Raw genomic sequence first — 16,747 nt, 5'->3', positions numbered from 1 at the left:
CTATTATTTATAAATCCCTTTCACAAAAACGTAGTGGGTCAAGTTAGAGTGATTTTGATAAAGATTAAAGTAAGTTAGTCTGAGGAGGTCAAAACGCTACCCATGCTGATTTGTAACACTGCTTTCCCTGCTGAAGTGAAGGGATGGTGCTGAGTTTGTTTGGGTCCTGTTCCCAGCTCTGCCTTTGATATGCTGGGCTTGTCAGCAGGTATCCCAAGAAAATTACAAAAAAAATTTCCAAATCTCATTTCCCTTTGTAGCGTCATGAGCAAATGTTTGGGACAGCCAGAACTGATGGCTGTTTTCTGAACATATTTCATCTAAACTTTTCCATGCTGCAGTTCTTTCCTTGGTAAAATGGTTTTAATAATCTATGGCACATAGTAATAAGCTAATGTTTGGAACATATTGGGAGCCAGAAAAAAAAAGTTCTTTCTTCACGCAGCTACCTTTCTAACACTCTGTTTCTTTTCTGTACACTGCAGGCTGTGAACCCATCCCTGTAAGGTACCTCCAGTGGAGCAATATAGAGTCTATTGTGGCTGTGGTGTTTTCCTGCCTGGGGATCCTGGTCACCATGTTTGTCACCCTTATATTTGTGCTCTACAGGGACACCCCTGTTGTCAAATCCTCCAGCCGGGAGCTCTGCTACATTATCCTTGCTGGCATCTTTCTGGGTTACGTCTGCCCTTTCACCCTTATAGCTAAACCCACCACAACATCCTGCTACCTCCAGCGCCTCCTGGTGGGCCTCTCCTCTGCCATGTGCTATTCTGCCCTTGTGACCAAAACCAACCGCATTGCACGCATCCTGGCAGGCAGCAAAAAGAAGATCTGCACCCGCAAGCCACGTTTCATGAGCGCATGGGCCCAAGTGGTCATTGCTTCCATTTTGATCAGCGTGCAGCTGACACTGGTGATCACGCTGATCATCCTGGAGCCCCCGATGCCCATCCTCTCCTACCCCAGCATTAAGGAAGTTTACCTTATCTGCAACACCAGCAACCTAGGTGTCGTGGCTCCTGTGGGCTACAATGGACTCCTCATCATGAGCTGCACCTACTATGCCTTCAAGACTCGCAATGTGCCTGCCAATTTCAATGAGGCCAAGTACATTGCATTCACCATGTACACCACTTGTATCATCTGGCTGGCCTTTGTGCCTATCTATTTCGGGAGCAACTACAAGATCATCACCACCTGTTTTGCAGTGAGCCTGAGTGTGACAGTGGCGCTGGGGTGCATGTTCACTCCTAAGATGTACATCATCATAGCCAAGCCTGAGAGGAATGTCCGCAGTGCCTTCACCACCTCAGATGTGGTGCGTATGCATGTCGGGGATGGCAAGGCACCTTGCAAGTCCAACACTTTCCTCAACATATTCCGGAGAAAGAAGCCAGGGGCTGGAAATCCAAAGTAAGTGATTGACTTCAGGTACACATCTATCTGTATATGTCCCTTTCTTTGCCATCCTCTCTTGGTTGACCGTAGTCTGCTGAATAGTAAGGTATGTAACAGTTTTTCATCTCATGTGTAGCAGAAAAGGTGGAAATGATCCTTTAGATCTAAGCCTCGGATGGACATTGACATGTTGCTTCTTATTTTCTCTCCTGCTCTAAAGGCAGCCCTGTACACAACTCCCTCTACCTCTTGTCAGGTCAGGCAGTGGCAGCATAACCAAGCTCCATTTGCAGCTTCTCCCATCTCTCTGTGCGTGTGATGGGGATCTCAGGCCCCTACATGCAGTTACTCTGTCTCATGTTCAAACTGAGATGCTATTGTAGCCTTTTGGGAAAGGGGACCAGAAATCTGTGTCTGAGTGGTTGTAAATCACATGTACTTGTTTAAGGCCACTGGGATGTGTGTGTGAGAGTCGGGGATTCAACATGAGTTTTGAAGGTAGTGTTTTGTGATGGTCCTCATGACTGTGATCCAAAAGCACCCTTCATACTATCCCTATGACCCATTTAATATTCAGAATTATGAGTAATACTCTTAATCATCATCAGTGTAAACTTGTCCATGTTCTCAAACCCAGTGTTAGTGTGAAAGTTGCAGAAGTCAACTGACAGTGAAAATGAGCTTGCATCCACATCTATTGAACCTGTTATTTTCCGTGCTAATAACTAAAAGCAACCCAGCTGCAGCAGAGGGGGAGAGAGAACTGTTACTTCAGACAGCATCTCCCTGTGAGTAGCTGTCTGAACATTTGCATTCTTTATTATCTTATTGCTTTTTAGTCTTTAAAGAAGCACCATAGGGCTAGACATGAGCTTAGATTGCTTTTGTCCCAATTAAAAAAAAATTATCAAAATAATAAGGAACCAGTGAAGTCTACATTTCTGAGCTTCCTGATAGAATTAAAATTCAGTTAATTTCCAGCTCTTTGGGATCTGTAGGTTTCTCTGAGTCACTCAAGTTGGTTTTGATTCAGTTTGCATAAGAACTGTTTTCATATGTCCTGGAGATGGAAGGGATAAGGATGGAGGTAATACTGTAGAAACCCCATGCTGTGATCAATTTTGCCTTTATGCTACTTCAATGCTTTTTATTTTGTTGCCAGACAGGGGGTTGGAAGAGAAGGGAATGGGAACATAAGTAACGCAGATATACAGCTCAGTGTGTGCCACAGAGGCACGATAAGACTGTCAGCTCCTGAGCTGGACAGAGAGGGAGCTGGGAGAGGCAGGCAGCCCTGGGGACCCCCCATGCAGGGAGACGGCCAAAAATCTCTGTAGCTCAAGAGCTTGAATTCCATGCAGATAGAAAGATGGAGCCTGATCCACCTTCCTCTGACTCTGTGGAAGTTGGATGGGGTCTTACACCTCTGTAAGAAACTAGTCTGGTGTCTCTGCAGTGTAGTCTCTGGCTAATGCTGCTGGCATCTTTAAGACAATATCTGTCAAAAAAAAGGACTATCGAGTATTTTAGATCATGAGAAACTTAGTAACTAATTCTTTGTTGTACTTACTGTTCTTCTACTTTCACCAAAAAAATTGTACTTTAGAAGACCCAATTGCAACATCTTTAGAACACAGTTTATAATATAAGAAAACATTTCATCCTGTTAAAAAAATGAGCTTCCTTCTCAGCATTATCACCTTAAAAAAAGCAACAGGGCTTACCTGAGCTTTTTAGCAATTTGTTTGTTGCATAATTTTGTTGCAAGATTTTCTTGATGTCCCTGTTGGGCCTGTGTGAGGGGTATGAAGCAAAAAAGCCCTACAGAGTTTTAAGGTGCTCTTCTAAAGTTAAAGCTCAACACCTAGTTAATACGCTTTTTTGTCTCAGGTCAAACCTCCACATCTTTTACACAGCAAAATCCCAACCTCTGACCTAAACCTCTTGTGCAGTTATTGCTACGTTCTGCACCTAAACCAGCACAGATGGGGAGGCAATACTAGGCTTGCTGCTGGAGAGGGACAGCAGACCTCTCTGTACCTGGGCATGAAGAATGGAAAGCAGTGTAGCATACAGACATGCAGCTTTGGAAATAAAGTGACAAGACAGCACAAAAAGTCATTTCAGGGCTTTGGAGGGGATTTTAGCTCCTAGCAGAGTCCATTGCAAAGCTTGTGAGGACGTTGCGCCAACACAGATAAAGAAGTGTGAATCACTGAGGAAACCAAGAAGGATAAAGTAGAATTTTCTGAAGCCTTTAAAGCACCTAGATAACTCAAATGTGTACTCAGGTCCTTCCTGAAACAAGACTTGAAACTATGGGAACAGGTTTAATGCCCACAGAGATGGCCTCCAGGCTGATTTTCAACATTTTTTTCATTTCCTATCAAAATCTGGGATTTATTTGCCAGTTTTTCAGTAATTCAGATCCCTGAGTATGTTGGTCTGCTTCTTGATTCTGTAATTGTCCCTCCCTGTGGCCACATTCTTCTGTCTGTAAGTGGCCAGCAGTGCTTCTCTCAAAAGATTTCCAGCTGTCTTACAAGTTTCCATCCATTTTCTTGTTATATCTTCCCTCTCTTCCTAGCTTGTTTTTCTTTTTCTACTTTTCAATTTTCATCTCTCTTTTCCTGTCTGTATCAAACCCTCCTCTGCAAATCCAGTGAATTCCAATTTGTAAACAGAAAAGTGGCATCCATCTAAATCAAATTGGTGTGCAGATATAAACTGAGTTAGTTTTAAAAAGGGAAACCAGTTTACATTTACAAGGGTAAGTCAAACTTATATAAACCTTGATAAAGCACTCACATGCAATGTTGTGGTGTTAATTTAGCTGTGGCGTTTAGAGCTTGCTCTAGCAAGCCAACCCACTCTTCCTTTTTGCTTCCTAAAGCAGAGCAAAAGAATTAACCAGGGAAGTCTATTAACACAGGATCTATCAGTCAGTTCAAAACCTTCAGCTACATCTGGTGCCGATAGAGGTCAGAAAACCCTCTTGGAAAATGTCCCAGCTGCATTACCAACAGAGTTTCAATGAAAAGAAATTGTTCAGTAACGCTGGTCTTCACTTAAATAACAAAGCACGCTGCCTTTCTCGATCTGTTGCACTCTAAAGATGCTATGTGCAATCGTGAGGCTTTGAACTCTGTCTTACTTGGTTGAATTAAACTAGAAGCAGTTACAGCCAGCACTGTTTTAAACAGAGCTGGTTGGGAACTTCCCAGTGGAATATGTTTTCCATCAGAAAATTCTGGTATCTCAAAATGTCTCATAGAATTGGACTTTATAGAATCATAGAATCATAGAATCGCTTTGGTTGGAAAAGACCTTTAAGATCATCGAGTCCAACCGTTAAACCGACTTTGATAGAAGAGATCCTCTCAGGGCCAGGGGGACTTTCTGTTTTTCCCATGGAGGGATGAAGGCATTGGGGAAGTGTGAGGGAACTTTACCCCAACAGCCATTAGTTCAGGCCCTCACTCCGGTTAAGAGCACCTCCTTCACTTCCCAGGTGAGTGCCCTACAACTGGACTACGCACTGCCCCGGGGCACATCTCCTCCTTTCTCTCTGTTCTTGACCAGCAATGTGTCCTGGAACAGAGAAAAAATTCCTGAGGCAAACCCTAGAGAAATACTTTGTATTATTTTGTGACAGAACTTGAATCTGGGTCTGAGAGATCCCTCGCGAGTGTCTTCAGTACCAAGCTACTGTCAGTCTCTCCCTCTTGTCAAATGAATATTTAAATATTTATAAAAAATGGAACAGCTCCATCAGGAGAGACTGAGAGAGACTGAGATCTGCTGCTTTTATTGAAGCTTTGTAGGGACATTTATTGTTAGAGTTTGCTGCCTGATGACATTACGAGATCCTGGCTGTTACAGGATGATGACATAGCAGCATTTTTAGGCGAGCCTTTTTAATCTTTTTTTTTTTTTTCTTTTCCCCCAGCTGTGAGATTGTAATTTTGGGTATGGATTTTGCTGTGATCATTTGCCGCCTTCTTGACCACAAATGTTACTTTGGTCTATGAGGGTCAATCAGCTTGAAGAGCAGCACTCCTGTACAGTGCCCGTACGACTGCTTCCCTGAGCAAGTAATGCTCCTTTCTGTACTATGTGCAGAAAAAATAACTGGTGACATTGAAGATGCTGATCCTGAGGAGGGCTCAGGAAGCACCTTCTCCAGCCACTGCATCAAATGGGCCCTACCCAACATGTCGGAGGCTGGAGTCAGGGCTGCAGCCCGCAGGTCTGCTGTGTTGCTTTTCTGTAGTCCACATGCACACTTCAAACAGAGCTTGAGCCACACAGCAAGGCTCACCTCTTCTCCCACGCTTCTTGCAGGCTGCAGTGGCATGGAAAGAACCAGTGTTGCAGAGGGGACCACAGGGGATAAATTCATTGTGCATCTTTGGGTAATTAGCTCCAGGTTTGGCAGTGATGCTTAGCTGCTGCCTTGGTCTTCACTTATAAATGATTTTAAATGTATGGTTGAGAGCCCAGGTCTGAACACCATTTCAGTACATTTTGAATCAGAGTAAGTAAGGATTTAGTTGTCAACATAAGTTGTGTAGCAAAATCAGAGTTGATGGAAAGGCCCACTAGCAAGACTCACTGAGTGGCCGGGACTCCACATTAACATGTAAGCCACTTACTTCCCCCCTTGTAATTTTAATATATTTGCATTCAATTATTTTTCCTCCAGCTGTCTGCCCTCAGAAACGAATGACTGTTTTAAAATATTTCCAAACATTTACTTTTTATTTATCTTTTTAACATGTTTTGGCAGTCCATGCCTCTAGGCTGCTCTCACAGGCATCCACTCTAAGCAGTGGTCCAGGCAAGTCACCTGGGCGTTCTCCCTGCTTCCTTTACAGGAGCCTCTTCCTGTTCTTCATCCTCTCTCCCTCTGTACCGGGTCCATATATACAGCTTTTTAGCTGGGAAGCAGGTTTCTCAGTTGCCTCCAGTAACATGTGTCTGTTCCCTTACCAAGGCTTAAGGAACCATCTGCTTTTTTTTCTTGCCAGTTATAAAATTATCTCCAGGTATTCTTAAGTTACTCTTCCTCTTTAAACTGACTTGCTGAATTGCTATTTCATCTTGAGCAAGCTGTGCTGACACGCTGTGTTTTTCTGGGACTCATTTCACTTGGCGACTCACAGTCCACAAAGGCTTTTGGGCTCCTCAGCTCCTTCGTTTTCAAAGCCTCCCACAGACACACAGTGAGGGGAATCTTAGCATAAGTACGTCCAGAAGGCAGGACATTTTGTTTCACTGTTTTTTCGTGCTGGTGGGAGGAGGTAAATGCACAGCGCAGCGTGGCAAGAGTTGGAGCTTCCAGAAACAGGGAGTAAATGTTCAGCATGTTCAGTTGCAGTCCTACCACTGCAGATCTTTACAGCCTCTCACTTGATCCAACTGGAGCGCCTCATCATAGGAAGAGATGCTCAGGAGTATTCCCTCTTCTTGCTCTCACGTTACTACTCCATGCAGTCAAAACGCTATCCATAAGCAGGTGGTTATGGAGGCAAGGGGGGAGGGAAGAGAAGTGTGAACAGATGACATGGAAGCACTTTCAATGTAAGTAAGAATGATGGTTTTTGTCCTGACCTCTGCAGGCTAAAGTGTGCAAAATTGAACAAAACCAATCTCAACCTGGCACAGATGCACAGGGAATATTTCACTCTGTCTGGCTGAAGTATATCAAAAGATATGAAACTAGAAGATTTAGTGGAAAGTGCTAGGGGAATTAATAATAACTGGTCATCATTGTACCTTCTCCTATTGTCATGATTTAACCCCAGCTGGCAACCAAGCACCACCAACTGCTCGCTCACCTTCCCTGCCATGGTGGGATGGGGGAGAGAATTGGAAGGACAAAAGTAAGAAAACGCATGGGTTGAGATAAGAACAGTTTAATAGTTGAGATATAATATAATAACAGTAATAATAATAATCATATGAAAGCAACAACAACAACAAAAATGAGGAACAAACCACAGGAAAAACAAGAGATGCAACCACTCACCACCTGCTGACCAATGCCCATCCCATCCCCAAGCAGCGATCGGTGCGCTCTGGCCAACTCCCCCCTGTTTACATACTGAGTATGATGTCACACAGTGTGGGATACCCCTTTGGCAAGTTTGGGTCAGCTGTCCTGGCTCTGCCCCCTCCCAGCTTCCTGTGCACCTGGCAGAGCAGGGGTAGCTGAAAAGTCCTTGCCTGGTGTAAGCACTACTTAGCAATGACTAAAGCATCAGTGTGTTATCAACATTCTTCTCATACTAAATCCAAAACACAGCACTGTGCCAGCTACTAGGAAGAAAATTAACTCTATCCCAGACTAAATCAGGAGAATATATTCTCTATAAAAGAGAATATATTGTTAAACTCCTGCACTTCAGGACACAAGCCCAATCTGAGAAGTCTACAATATATTTAAGTATTATCTTTGGTCCTAAACCGTGTCACCTAGCCTGCAGCATGTAAGAATTGTCTTTAAATGCATGTTGTACAGATTGCTGTCTGGTGTAGTTTTATCTTCTTACAGCATTGTCAAGCCACTGTAGAGACAATTGCTGAATCTAATAGGAAATGGTAGGCTAGCTTGCTTTGCAATTTAGAAAATTGATGCAGTGGGTAAACTTCTCATATCCTGTAGTAGTACTGCATACACAATAAGACATCCCTTTATTTTTACCGTTAGAGACCTTGAAAAATACCAAATTTCAACACACTTTCAATAAGGCCTTTAAACCTGCTGGGCCTGCCCAGCCATCCTGCTGAGGCTTGCCCCAGAGGGGAAGGCGTATTACGGAAGACAATTTTGAAACAGCAGAAAGGTTGTAAACTCCTGCAATTAATATGAAGATTAAAAAAAAAATGATAGTAGGAAAATTATACAGGACAGGTTAGATTGTTTATTTAAATGATTTATTTGTTGTTGTATGTCTGATCTCTCCAGTAATCTAGAAATAAAATTTTGACGTCCAGGCCCTATTTTTGGTGCTGACTCCATTGAGCAGTCACACCACGGTGTGTAGGGTGCTGTGCTGGTCCGTGGCTGCAGGCTCCCAGCTCCTTATTGGGGCACAAGGCTCTGCAACCACAGGGCACTTGGTTTGCCCTTGCATCCCACCCAGGCCACACCATGGAGGATTCTGCTTCCATCCCACCATGAATGGAGCTGTGGCAGCTCTGGTGTGGCTGCCTGGTGCCCCGGCTGTCACGAGGCACCCTGCCTTGGCCCGACTCATCTCTCCATCACAGACCTACCTGGCATTTGCCTGGCTCCTGTATTCAGTGTAGTCCTTCACCGTTTCCTGAGGTTGCAGTGCATTTTTGGGAAAGCATCTCGTATGCTCACAGGGATAGGTGAAGGTTTTAATGCCAAACATCTCTCTCTCAGCAGTTGGCACATTTGCTGGCTTTGCTGGGCTATTTACTGGGCTTAAACCATTAATGATTTCGTGGACACATAGCACTGTGACAAGTAACAGCTCTTACCCAGTTCTCTCATGTGTGTGATGTGAATTTCAAATAAGAAAATTCAACAAACTCAGTCAAGCTGTTCAGTCCTTGTCAGTATATTGATTTAAGTGAATATTTAAAACTCCCAGAAGACAGTTACATGTTTCCAAAGGGACTTTCACAATTGATGTTAAAGAATTGGAACGGAAGACAAATAAGAGAGTCTGAAACTTAATAATCCAAGAGCAATCTCTTCTAACCCTGCTGCAGGGCTGTCCATTACATTTCAGCCATGTAATTATATCTAATATTGTCCTCCTAGACCTGAATTTGCATTTGCTTTAATAGATATGATGTAGTTCCATCCCATGTATCTTTAAAAGCACAGAACAGGTGACAAATAACTCTCAGATGTCACTTCCACACTTACATTCTTTCTAGTGATGTAAATGAATACTAGAAGTCACACGTATTTAAAAACCAGGCAAGAGAAATGTGTACACCAAATGATACATCAAATTGTGTATCTGTGTGTATACATGCAATATAACCAGTCTGGAGACAGAGAATTTACTTTTTCCATCTAATGAGAAATAAGGGGCAAGGCTGCATAAGGCACTGTAAGGTTTCCTTGGAAATTATCCCAGCTAAAGGGAGTCCCAGCGTGTGCATACCCAGTCACACATCACTCCTCATGCAAGCTGAGGAGAAGGAGCAGGGACAGCTATACAATATGGTCAGGGTGGTTGTCATTAAGTACAAGTCAAGAGATCTGACAGTTTAGCCTTATTACTCTGGGTTTCCTCCTGTGACCAAACAGAGGCTGCCCGAGACCACGTTTAAGAGAAAGACATAAGAAAAACAATGAGGTTCTGCAGTGGCCAGCAAGAGCAGTGGGGATACATCTCCCTCAGACAAAACCCAGGTTGTACTGAGTTAGTTTGCAGGGCACGGTACCTGCGCCTGGGCTCCCATCCAGACTTCTGCTTCTTTGTCACCAGTCAGAGCCCCATTTTATTTGGATGGTCCCTTCAGGAGACAGGGCTGTTGTCTAAGGTTTTACGTCATTTCCTCCCTTTCTCAGAAGTTGCCTATCCAGAGCGGTTTTGCCACTTTCACATGGATATTCACAGCTCCGTTCTCCCAGAGGATTTTGACAGGACACAAACCCAAGGAGTGGTATCTGACTGCAGCCTGGCTCTTACCAAAGGACTCCTGGAGAACTTTGCTTTACTGCTCCTTCTCTTGTTTTTTGCTGCTCTCAAGATGCTGAATCACAAAATGTTGGTTTACTAACAGGCACTGCTGTCACACCAGGCAGCTTCGTATAATGAATCTCAGTACTTAAAGACAATGATGCATAGATACACAATCACGTCAGAGGGGAGCTTTACAGTTATGTACCACAATCTCTGCTTCCTGACTGAAGGGAAGCAAAGGCAGTACTACAGGAATCCTGGGGAAGACTACTATCTGTCTTGGCAAAAAAACACAGGAATAAGGACACCACTTGTAATTTAATTGCTTTCTTGGCTGGATCACTTATTACATTTCTTTGTATTTTTTTGTTGGTATCCATTATTTATTGCATTTTTATTCTGAAACGTAGTAATAACAATCCAGTTAGGATGCTACAAAAAACCAGCAACTCGACAGTGACACAAACAAACAACTGTGTTCACATGCAGATAGAAGCAAATGATGTTTATCTGCTTAGCAGCATAATCTCACATTGTTTTGGTTAGAATTCTCTCTGTGAGAAAAATAAGGAAGAAATCTTCTCCTTTTAAGAGTGCAAGGTAAATAAATAGGTGTTGAAGACTGCATCCAGATAAGCACCCAAACCCCTGGGTATTTCCCTATATTACATATAGAAGTCAGACTCCAACTCTCATAAGCACATACTTAGGAAAAACGCCCCCACCAACCCATATTTAAGGTGGGGTGGTCTGAAATATAATTTTTAAATGCCTAACAGCCATTTATTTAATTCAGTATTTTAAAATGGAAGTGGAATACAGAAAGAACTAACATACAAGTATCCTAGAGGCTAATTTAAGATATTTTTAAGTCAAGAATACATTTTTCCTCCTTCCTGTCCTCAAAGGTGTGATGTTTCAGCCCTGTGCCGCACTTACTCACCTCCCCTCAGCAGAAGCAGAGCTGTGACATTTCATGAACACATGATAATTCATGTACAAATACTTGCTAGAATAAGCACACAGGATATTCTGCAAGTGTTTATTCTGCAGGGATCTCTGAGCCACCTTGCGATTTCATACATCTTTGAGCTAATTTAGAGGTGAACAAAAATTTGGGTACTGAAGGATATCATGTGGATGTCTATATAAGGATAGGCTATAAAACAGCACAAGCACTATACACATCTATATACAGTTAATACAAGGGGGTTTTTTTTTCCCTCAAATCAAGATGTAGTCTGAAAAATATTCTTGATTCATCCCAGCAATTCAGTGCAGAGTTACTAATGTGAAATACAGAACTACTGGTAATTTATTTAATCCCTTTTCATGCCTAGGGACACACAAGCACATAAGAGCCCAAGAAAAGGACAGCACTCTTGGATGTCAGTTCTTTCACTGATGTGAAAGGCATCTCACATTCTGGCTTGGCCACCGAGCTTATCCCTGCCTGCGATGCGTGCTCGCCTTTGCTCAGGGATGCCCCACAAAAGAAAACACTGCAAGCCAGACTGCGGATGCTGCAAACACGTGCTGACAGAGCACCTGATTTTTAGCAAGACTCGGTAATTGATAGGCGAATCACACCCCCAGGGAGAGAAGATTGTCCATCTCTGTTAAGGGACTGTAGGCGTGTATGGTTTTCCACCCTGTTAGAAATCAAATTGCCTGAGCAGGGTTTTATCCTGATTATACGGTGTTACTCTCAGTCCAATATTGCTCTGTGTTTCATTAGAGAAATTTCTTCGAAGCCCTTGGTGGATGACATGAGCACATGTGTTTTCTTTGCTGTGGGAAGAGGCCCGCGCACTGCCCACAACATGACAGTTGATCGGTAATGTGTTTCAAAGCAAATTTGTCACGATGATGCCTGCTGTCACCAAGGCCCAAAGACCTGACTATTCTGACTTATATCATGGCTGTAATTTGGGGATGCTCTCCACAGATCTTCCCTATTCTAAGGAAGGATTTGAAAAAATTTCTCCCAGCAGTAGCTCAGGTTAGCTCCCCTCCACTATTCGTGCTCCCAGAGCTGGAACTACTTTTGACAGTGGGAGATTTACTAAACTTTGGAAACAGAAGTCGAGCAGTTTCAGTTTACATAGGCCTCAACAGCATGAACTCCTGCCAGTTGTAGTGGCCTTTGGGAGACCACAACCTGCTCGCCGTTGTGCCTTACCGTCAGCAGCAGCTGAGTCCCAGCTACTACAGGGACAAGACACAGCACACTAGCCAGGCACCTGCAGAAGCCCATTTTTCTTAAAATAACCCCAGATTCAGACACATTCATTTACAAACAACTGTACTATGTCCTACAACATTTAATGCTATCCTAATTTTTCCATTCTTCTCACTACTTTCATAGAACACAGAAGAAGATGCAGAGGCTGGTGCTGGACACAATGTGTGGCAAAGCAGAGGCTAACTTTGGTGCACTGCTCAGTCCAAAATCTGGATGTAGTCTTTGTTAAATGCCTGTCCCACAGATGTTTGTAATGGAGCAACTTTCTTTCTTCTCTTTCTTTTTGTCTATGGTGACTTAAGAGTTTGTAAAGGGAAGAGTGAGGAATTTCAAAATCTCCACTTCCTGCTTGACTTGGACTATTTTTTTTAACTAGTATGGTTTGACGCTTCTTTCAGCTGTCTTCTGATAACTGTTTTCCATCTGTCCCAAATGCACTGAGCACCATTCACACCCAGAGCAGAGACCTGACCACGTTCTCCTCTGTTCTCACAGTTCTTAGCTCTGTGCCCCAAGGACTCTGAATAGGCAAAATCAGCACTGCCAGATCTTTCTTTGAGGGTTCCAGACGCAGGTCTGGAAGTCTACAGAACAGACTGTGACAGATTTAATGTCCACACAGAAGATATCCACTGTCAAAGAGTCACTAAAAGTCATGGCCAACAACAGAAGTTTTGTTCTCTGCTATGCCAAAGGATTCTAAGAAACCACTTTAAGTGTGGGTGGAAAAAGAAAGTATATTGTATCAATAGAACATCTGCCTCCACATTAAAGTTGTTAAAGACTATTTAATTTTGAAATAGCAAGTCAGCTAATTCTTCAGAGCATATATGTGCTCTGGCATTCAGCCTCCCACACCTGACAAGCATAGGTTAAAAGGCATTATCGCTGTAAACAGCAAACAATTGTGCAGGCTAGAAGTAATCACACAATTTGTCACTTTAAAGCCCACTTGAAAACTAAAAGCTCCAGGTTTCTTATTACTGCATTATAAAAATTCACCACTTCTAGCTTACTGCTTCAGCTATCTCTTCTTAAGATGTTTCCCCCTTCTCTGCTCTGTGGTTCTTCTTTTGTGGCGTGCAGGATGTGGTTTTCTTCCACCCTGTAAAATTAATCTTACAGAGAGAAAAAGAAGAAAAAAAGTGAATTATTGTCTGCTGGATTGTCCTTGAGCCAGATCTCAGGGTCAGATAAACATTAATGTCAGCACTGGAGAAGTTGTCCCTGCTGCCCCTGGTTTGGGGAACAGGGGTGAGAGTTGTCCCTTTCAGCAGCAAACCATGAGATTAGCTCAGCTGTGTTGCAGCACCACAGCCACTGATGTCAAAGCTGATCCTAAACTCTAGCAAAACAAGTGCCCCCTGATCTGATTCTAGCAGCTCCTCACTAGTAGATGGTTTGCTGGTGTTTGCAGCTTCAGTCTGATCTGTCCCAGGTATCCCCAGAGAATCACAGGCTCAGTTTAAATGCCCATCTACAAGCCACCTTCTAGCTCGTTTACCCTCCTTCTCTTTACCCAGCATGGTGTTTATAAACTACTACTCTTTCCTCATCCTTCATGTGTTAAAGCCAGGAACTTCTGCTCTCGTTGCCTTCTTACTTCAAGCTCTTGTTAGTCTTCCCCTCTGCTTCCATGGAAAATGTCTTTTTCATGTTCTTTTCTGGCCAATTCTTTTCATGGCACAAGCTGGATCGTTTCAGATGGTTCAGTTCAGCCTGTTTTGACTGGCTTGCAAGCCTTGCATTCCCAGATCAAGCATTGTCTGGAAATTGGGACTTACTCCCCGTTACCCTTTTTTTTTTTTTTTTACACCCCAAAGCCCCCCAAACAAGCCAACTAATGAGACAGCCAGCAACAAAATACCCCCAAACCAACCAAACAGCAACAACAAAAAAGCACATCCCAGAGTCTGTGTAAACCCCCACAGAGGGATTATCTACCTTGAGCAGACTGACAAGGACTGACAAGGGGCTATGCCCAAAAGCATAGCTGCAGCAGCACAGGCAACCACAAGAGATGCCCTGCGAGCAGATTAAGCGTGTGGGTGGTGTGAACCCCGCTGAGCCATGAGCTGCAAGGGCTGGGCCAGCCGGCACTAACCCGTGCTGCTGCTAGCTCTCCTGCACGCCCCAGGTGCCAGGTTAACGCCGTGAGCATGCAGGGACAGCCCAGCTGCTCTGCCAGCGTCCTCGGGAGCTCGCTCACGCACAGCATTGGCGCAGAGTGGGAGCTCACATGGGGGCGTAGCGGGGGCTCGCATGTGCATGTGCCGTGGGAGCTTGTGTGTGTGGGCAGTACAGGCTCCCGTGGGGTGCAAAGCGTGGCCCCAGGGATCTCTGTACTCGCCACTCGGTGAGCAGTCCTTTCTCCTTTACTCTCTCATATTCTCCAAAACCTAAGTTATGCACATTTCTTAATCCTTAGGGTTATATAAATTATCTCAAAAATCTCTCCTGCCACCATCCTGGACAGCCAAGAGATTTGCCTGAGGCTACTTTGGGATATCATAGTGTGTAAATCTGCAAATGTTCTAAGCTGCCCTAAGCCCCCAGAAATGACACCCAAAGCCTTCCTTTACCCCATGCTGTCCCTTCACTTGTGCAGGGACACAGCCTGGATGGCCACACTGTGAATGGAGTAGAGAACCTATTTTTTTTTTCCCCTTTCTTTTTCTAGCTTAGCTGTGACCCAGATTAGTTGTCCCTGTCATTCCCTGCCAGTTGACTGAGCAATTGCACCAAGGGTTGTGCTGGGGCGGAGGGGCAGCAGGAGGGAGCAGCCTGGGAGGGCTGGAGCGCTCCCCTGGGCACACAGCTGGCTCCTGCTGGCCCGGGGTGGCCTGCAGCGCAGCCTGAGCTCCGCCTCTGCCGTGCAGCTCAGCACTGGGTCTTTCTGGGCATCTTACTGGGACTATTTTCTCCTTGGTGACTGTGACCCTTCTGTCCTCTTTGGCAGATGCTCACACCTCAGCAGAGAGGGTGGGTTGTGAAATCCCTCCTGCTCCTCCATCCTCCACGGGTGAGAATTTTCTGTATGTCTGACATTGCCCAGCAAGGGCCAATGACCCTATAACCTCTCCCCACTACTTGCAGTGCTCTTCACTCCACAGCTCTTAACAATTTCTTTCTCTCCAAAAACTGCCACTGCGCCACTGCTTAGCATAATTAAGTTAAAACTCAGAGCAATTATTTCCAACCATCACTTAGCTTGGAATTCAGGGCTTGTGTATTAAAAATGAATTTATACTGAAAAACTGTCCATCTTTCCGACTTCACCTATTGGCTTAATGAAATATATTGCAGAAATCTTCTATCAGGTCCTGGCTCATACAAAAGGTACTGAAAATTCAGCTCCTCTTCCTCCAGGAGAAGGATGTGGCCTTACTTCTTTTTATGTAGATATCTTTTGATCCAGCCACGACAACCATACATAAAACCCAACCTTTCAAGGACACAGACATCAGAAGATAAACATGCTTCTGCCTAGGAAGATGCTAGAGTTAGAGAGGCAAGAGGATTTGGGATGAGTGTTTAGCTGAGCGCTTCACTGATTTGGTTCTACATAGGGAGTGTGCTTACCACCCCAGTCACCTTGCAGACTGCAAGGTGCAGTCAAGGCGGCGAAAAGCAGGCTAGAAAACTGGGAAATGATTCAGGGCTATCACTGTAAGCATCAGCATGATGCTATCACCACTTCTCTTGAACGCCCTCCCCACCTTGCTTTCTTCCTAATGTCACTGAGGGTCAGTTGTTTCAGATTAGATTGTATAAAATCTGGGGCTGTGCTTTTCTGTATGTTTTTGACTGTGGGGAACATGAAAGTTTTTCTTGCAGCTCAGGCAATGTCTAGTGTGGCAGATCTCTGACTGTGGCTTCAGATGATAGGTAACTCAGTGTCCTGCGCTTCAGTTATCTTGGACGCCAGACAGGTTCATTCAGTTTGTGCCTGTTTGGGGAGTCTGGATGAGCAGAGAGAGTAATTCCAGAGCAGAAGGTGAATGTTTCTAGTTTCATAGCTGTTCATATATAAAACATCCCAGATAGCAATTTACACTTTCCTACAATCCTGACACAGCTGTTTGCCTCGTGGGATGATTCATTTACACTGAAGAGAAAAAATAGTGGTGAGAGTGACTCTTCCCTCAGATCCTTTATATTCCTCACCACAGATTTCAACAGGCCTGTTACCTATCCGGTTCCTGAACAACGGGCTAGAAGCAATTTTCTGCTTCAAAGAACATAAAGTAAAGCAATTAATCCACTTCTTTCAGGAACCCTCTGCACTGCCACCCTGCTTCCTCTGCCAGACTCCCTGTTACTGCACCCAGGGGCTGGTTAGAGAGCAGTTCAGACACTTGCATGATGGCATGCCAACTCCTTGTTCAAATGCACAGAAGATCCATCCTGCCTCTGGGCACAGGAC

The 16,747-nt window shown here is 44.2% G+C and overlaps 1 protein-coding gene across 1 annotated transcript in view; it reads left to right on the top strand.

The window, feature by feature from the left end:
- GRM1 (glutamate metabotropic receptor 1) overlaps nucleotides 1-16,747 on the top strand; it is a 201,272-nt gene that overhangs the window by 169,305 nt on the left and 15,220 nt on the right. Inside the window, exon 8 of the mRNA XM_009646976.2 lies at nucleotides 486-1,416. Within this exon, the coding sequence (XP_009645271.1) occupies nucleotides 486-1,416 (931 nt within the window). The remainder of the gene's footprint in view (nucleotides 1-485; nucleotides 1,417-16,747) is intronic.

Source organism: Egretta garzetta, unplaced genomic scaffold, assembly GCF_000687185.1.
Source record: "Egretta garzetta isolate BGI_Z169 unplaced genomic scaffold, ASM68718v1 scaffold139, whole genome shotgun sequence".
NCBI lineage: Eukaryota > Metazoa > Chordata > Aves > Pelecaniformes > Ardeidae > Egretta > Egretta garzetta.
This window is presented reverse-complemented; position numbering and strand designations above follow the sequence as displayed.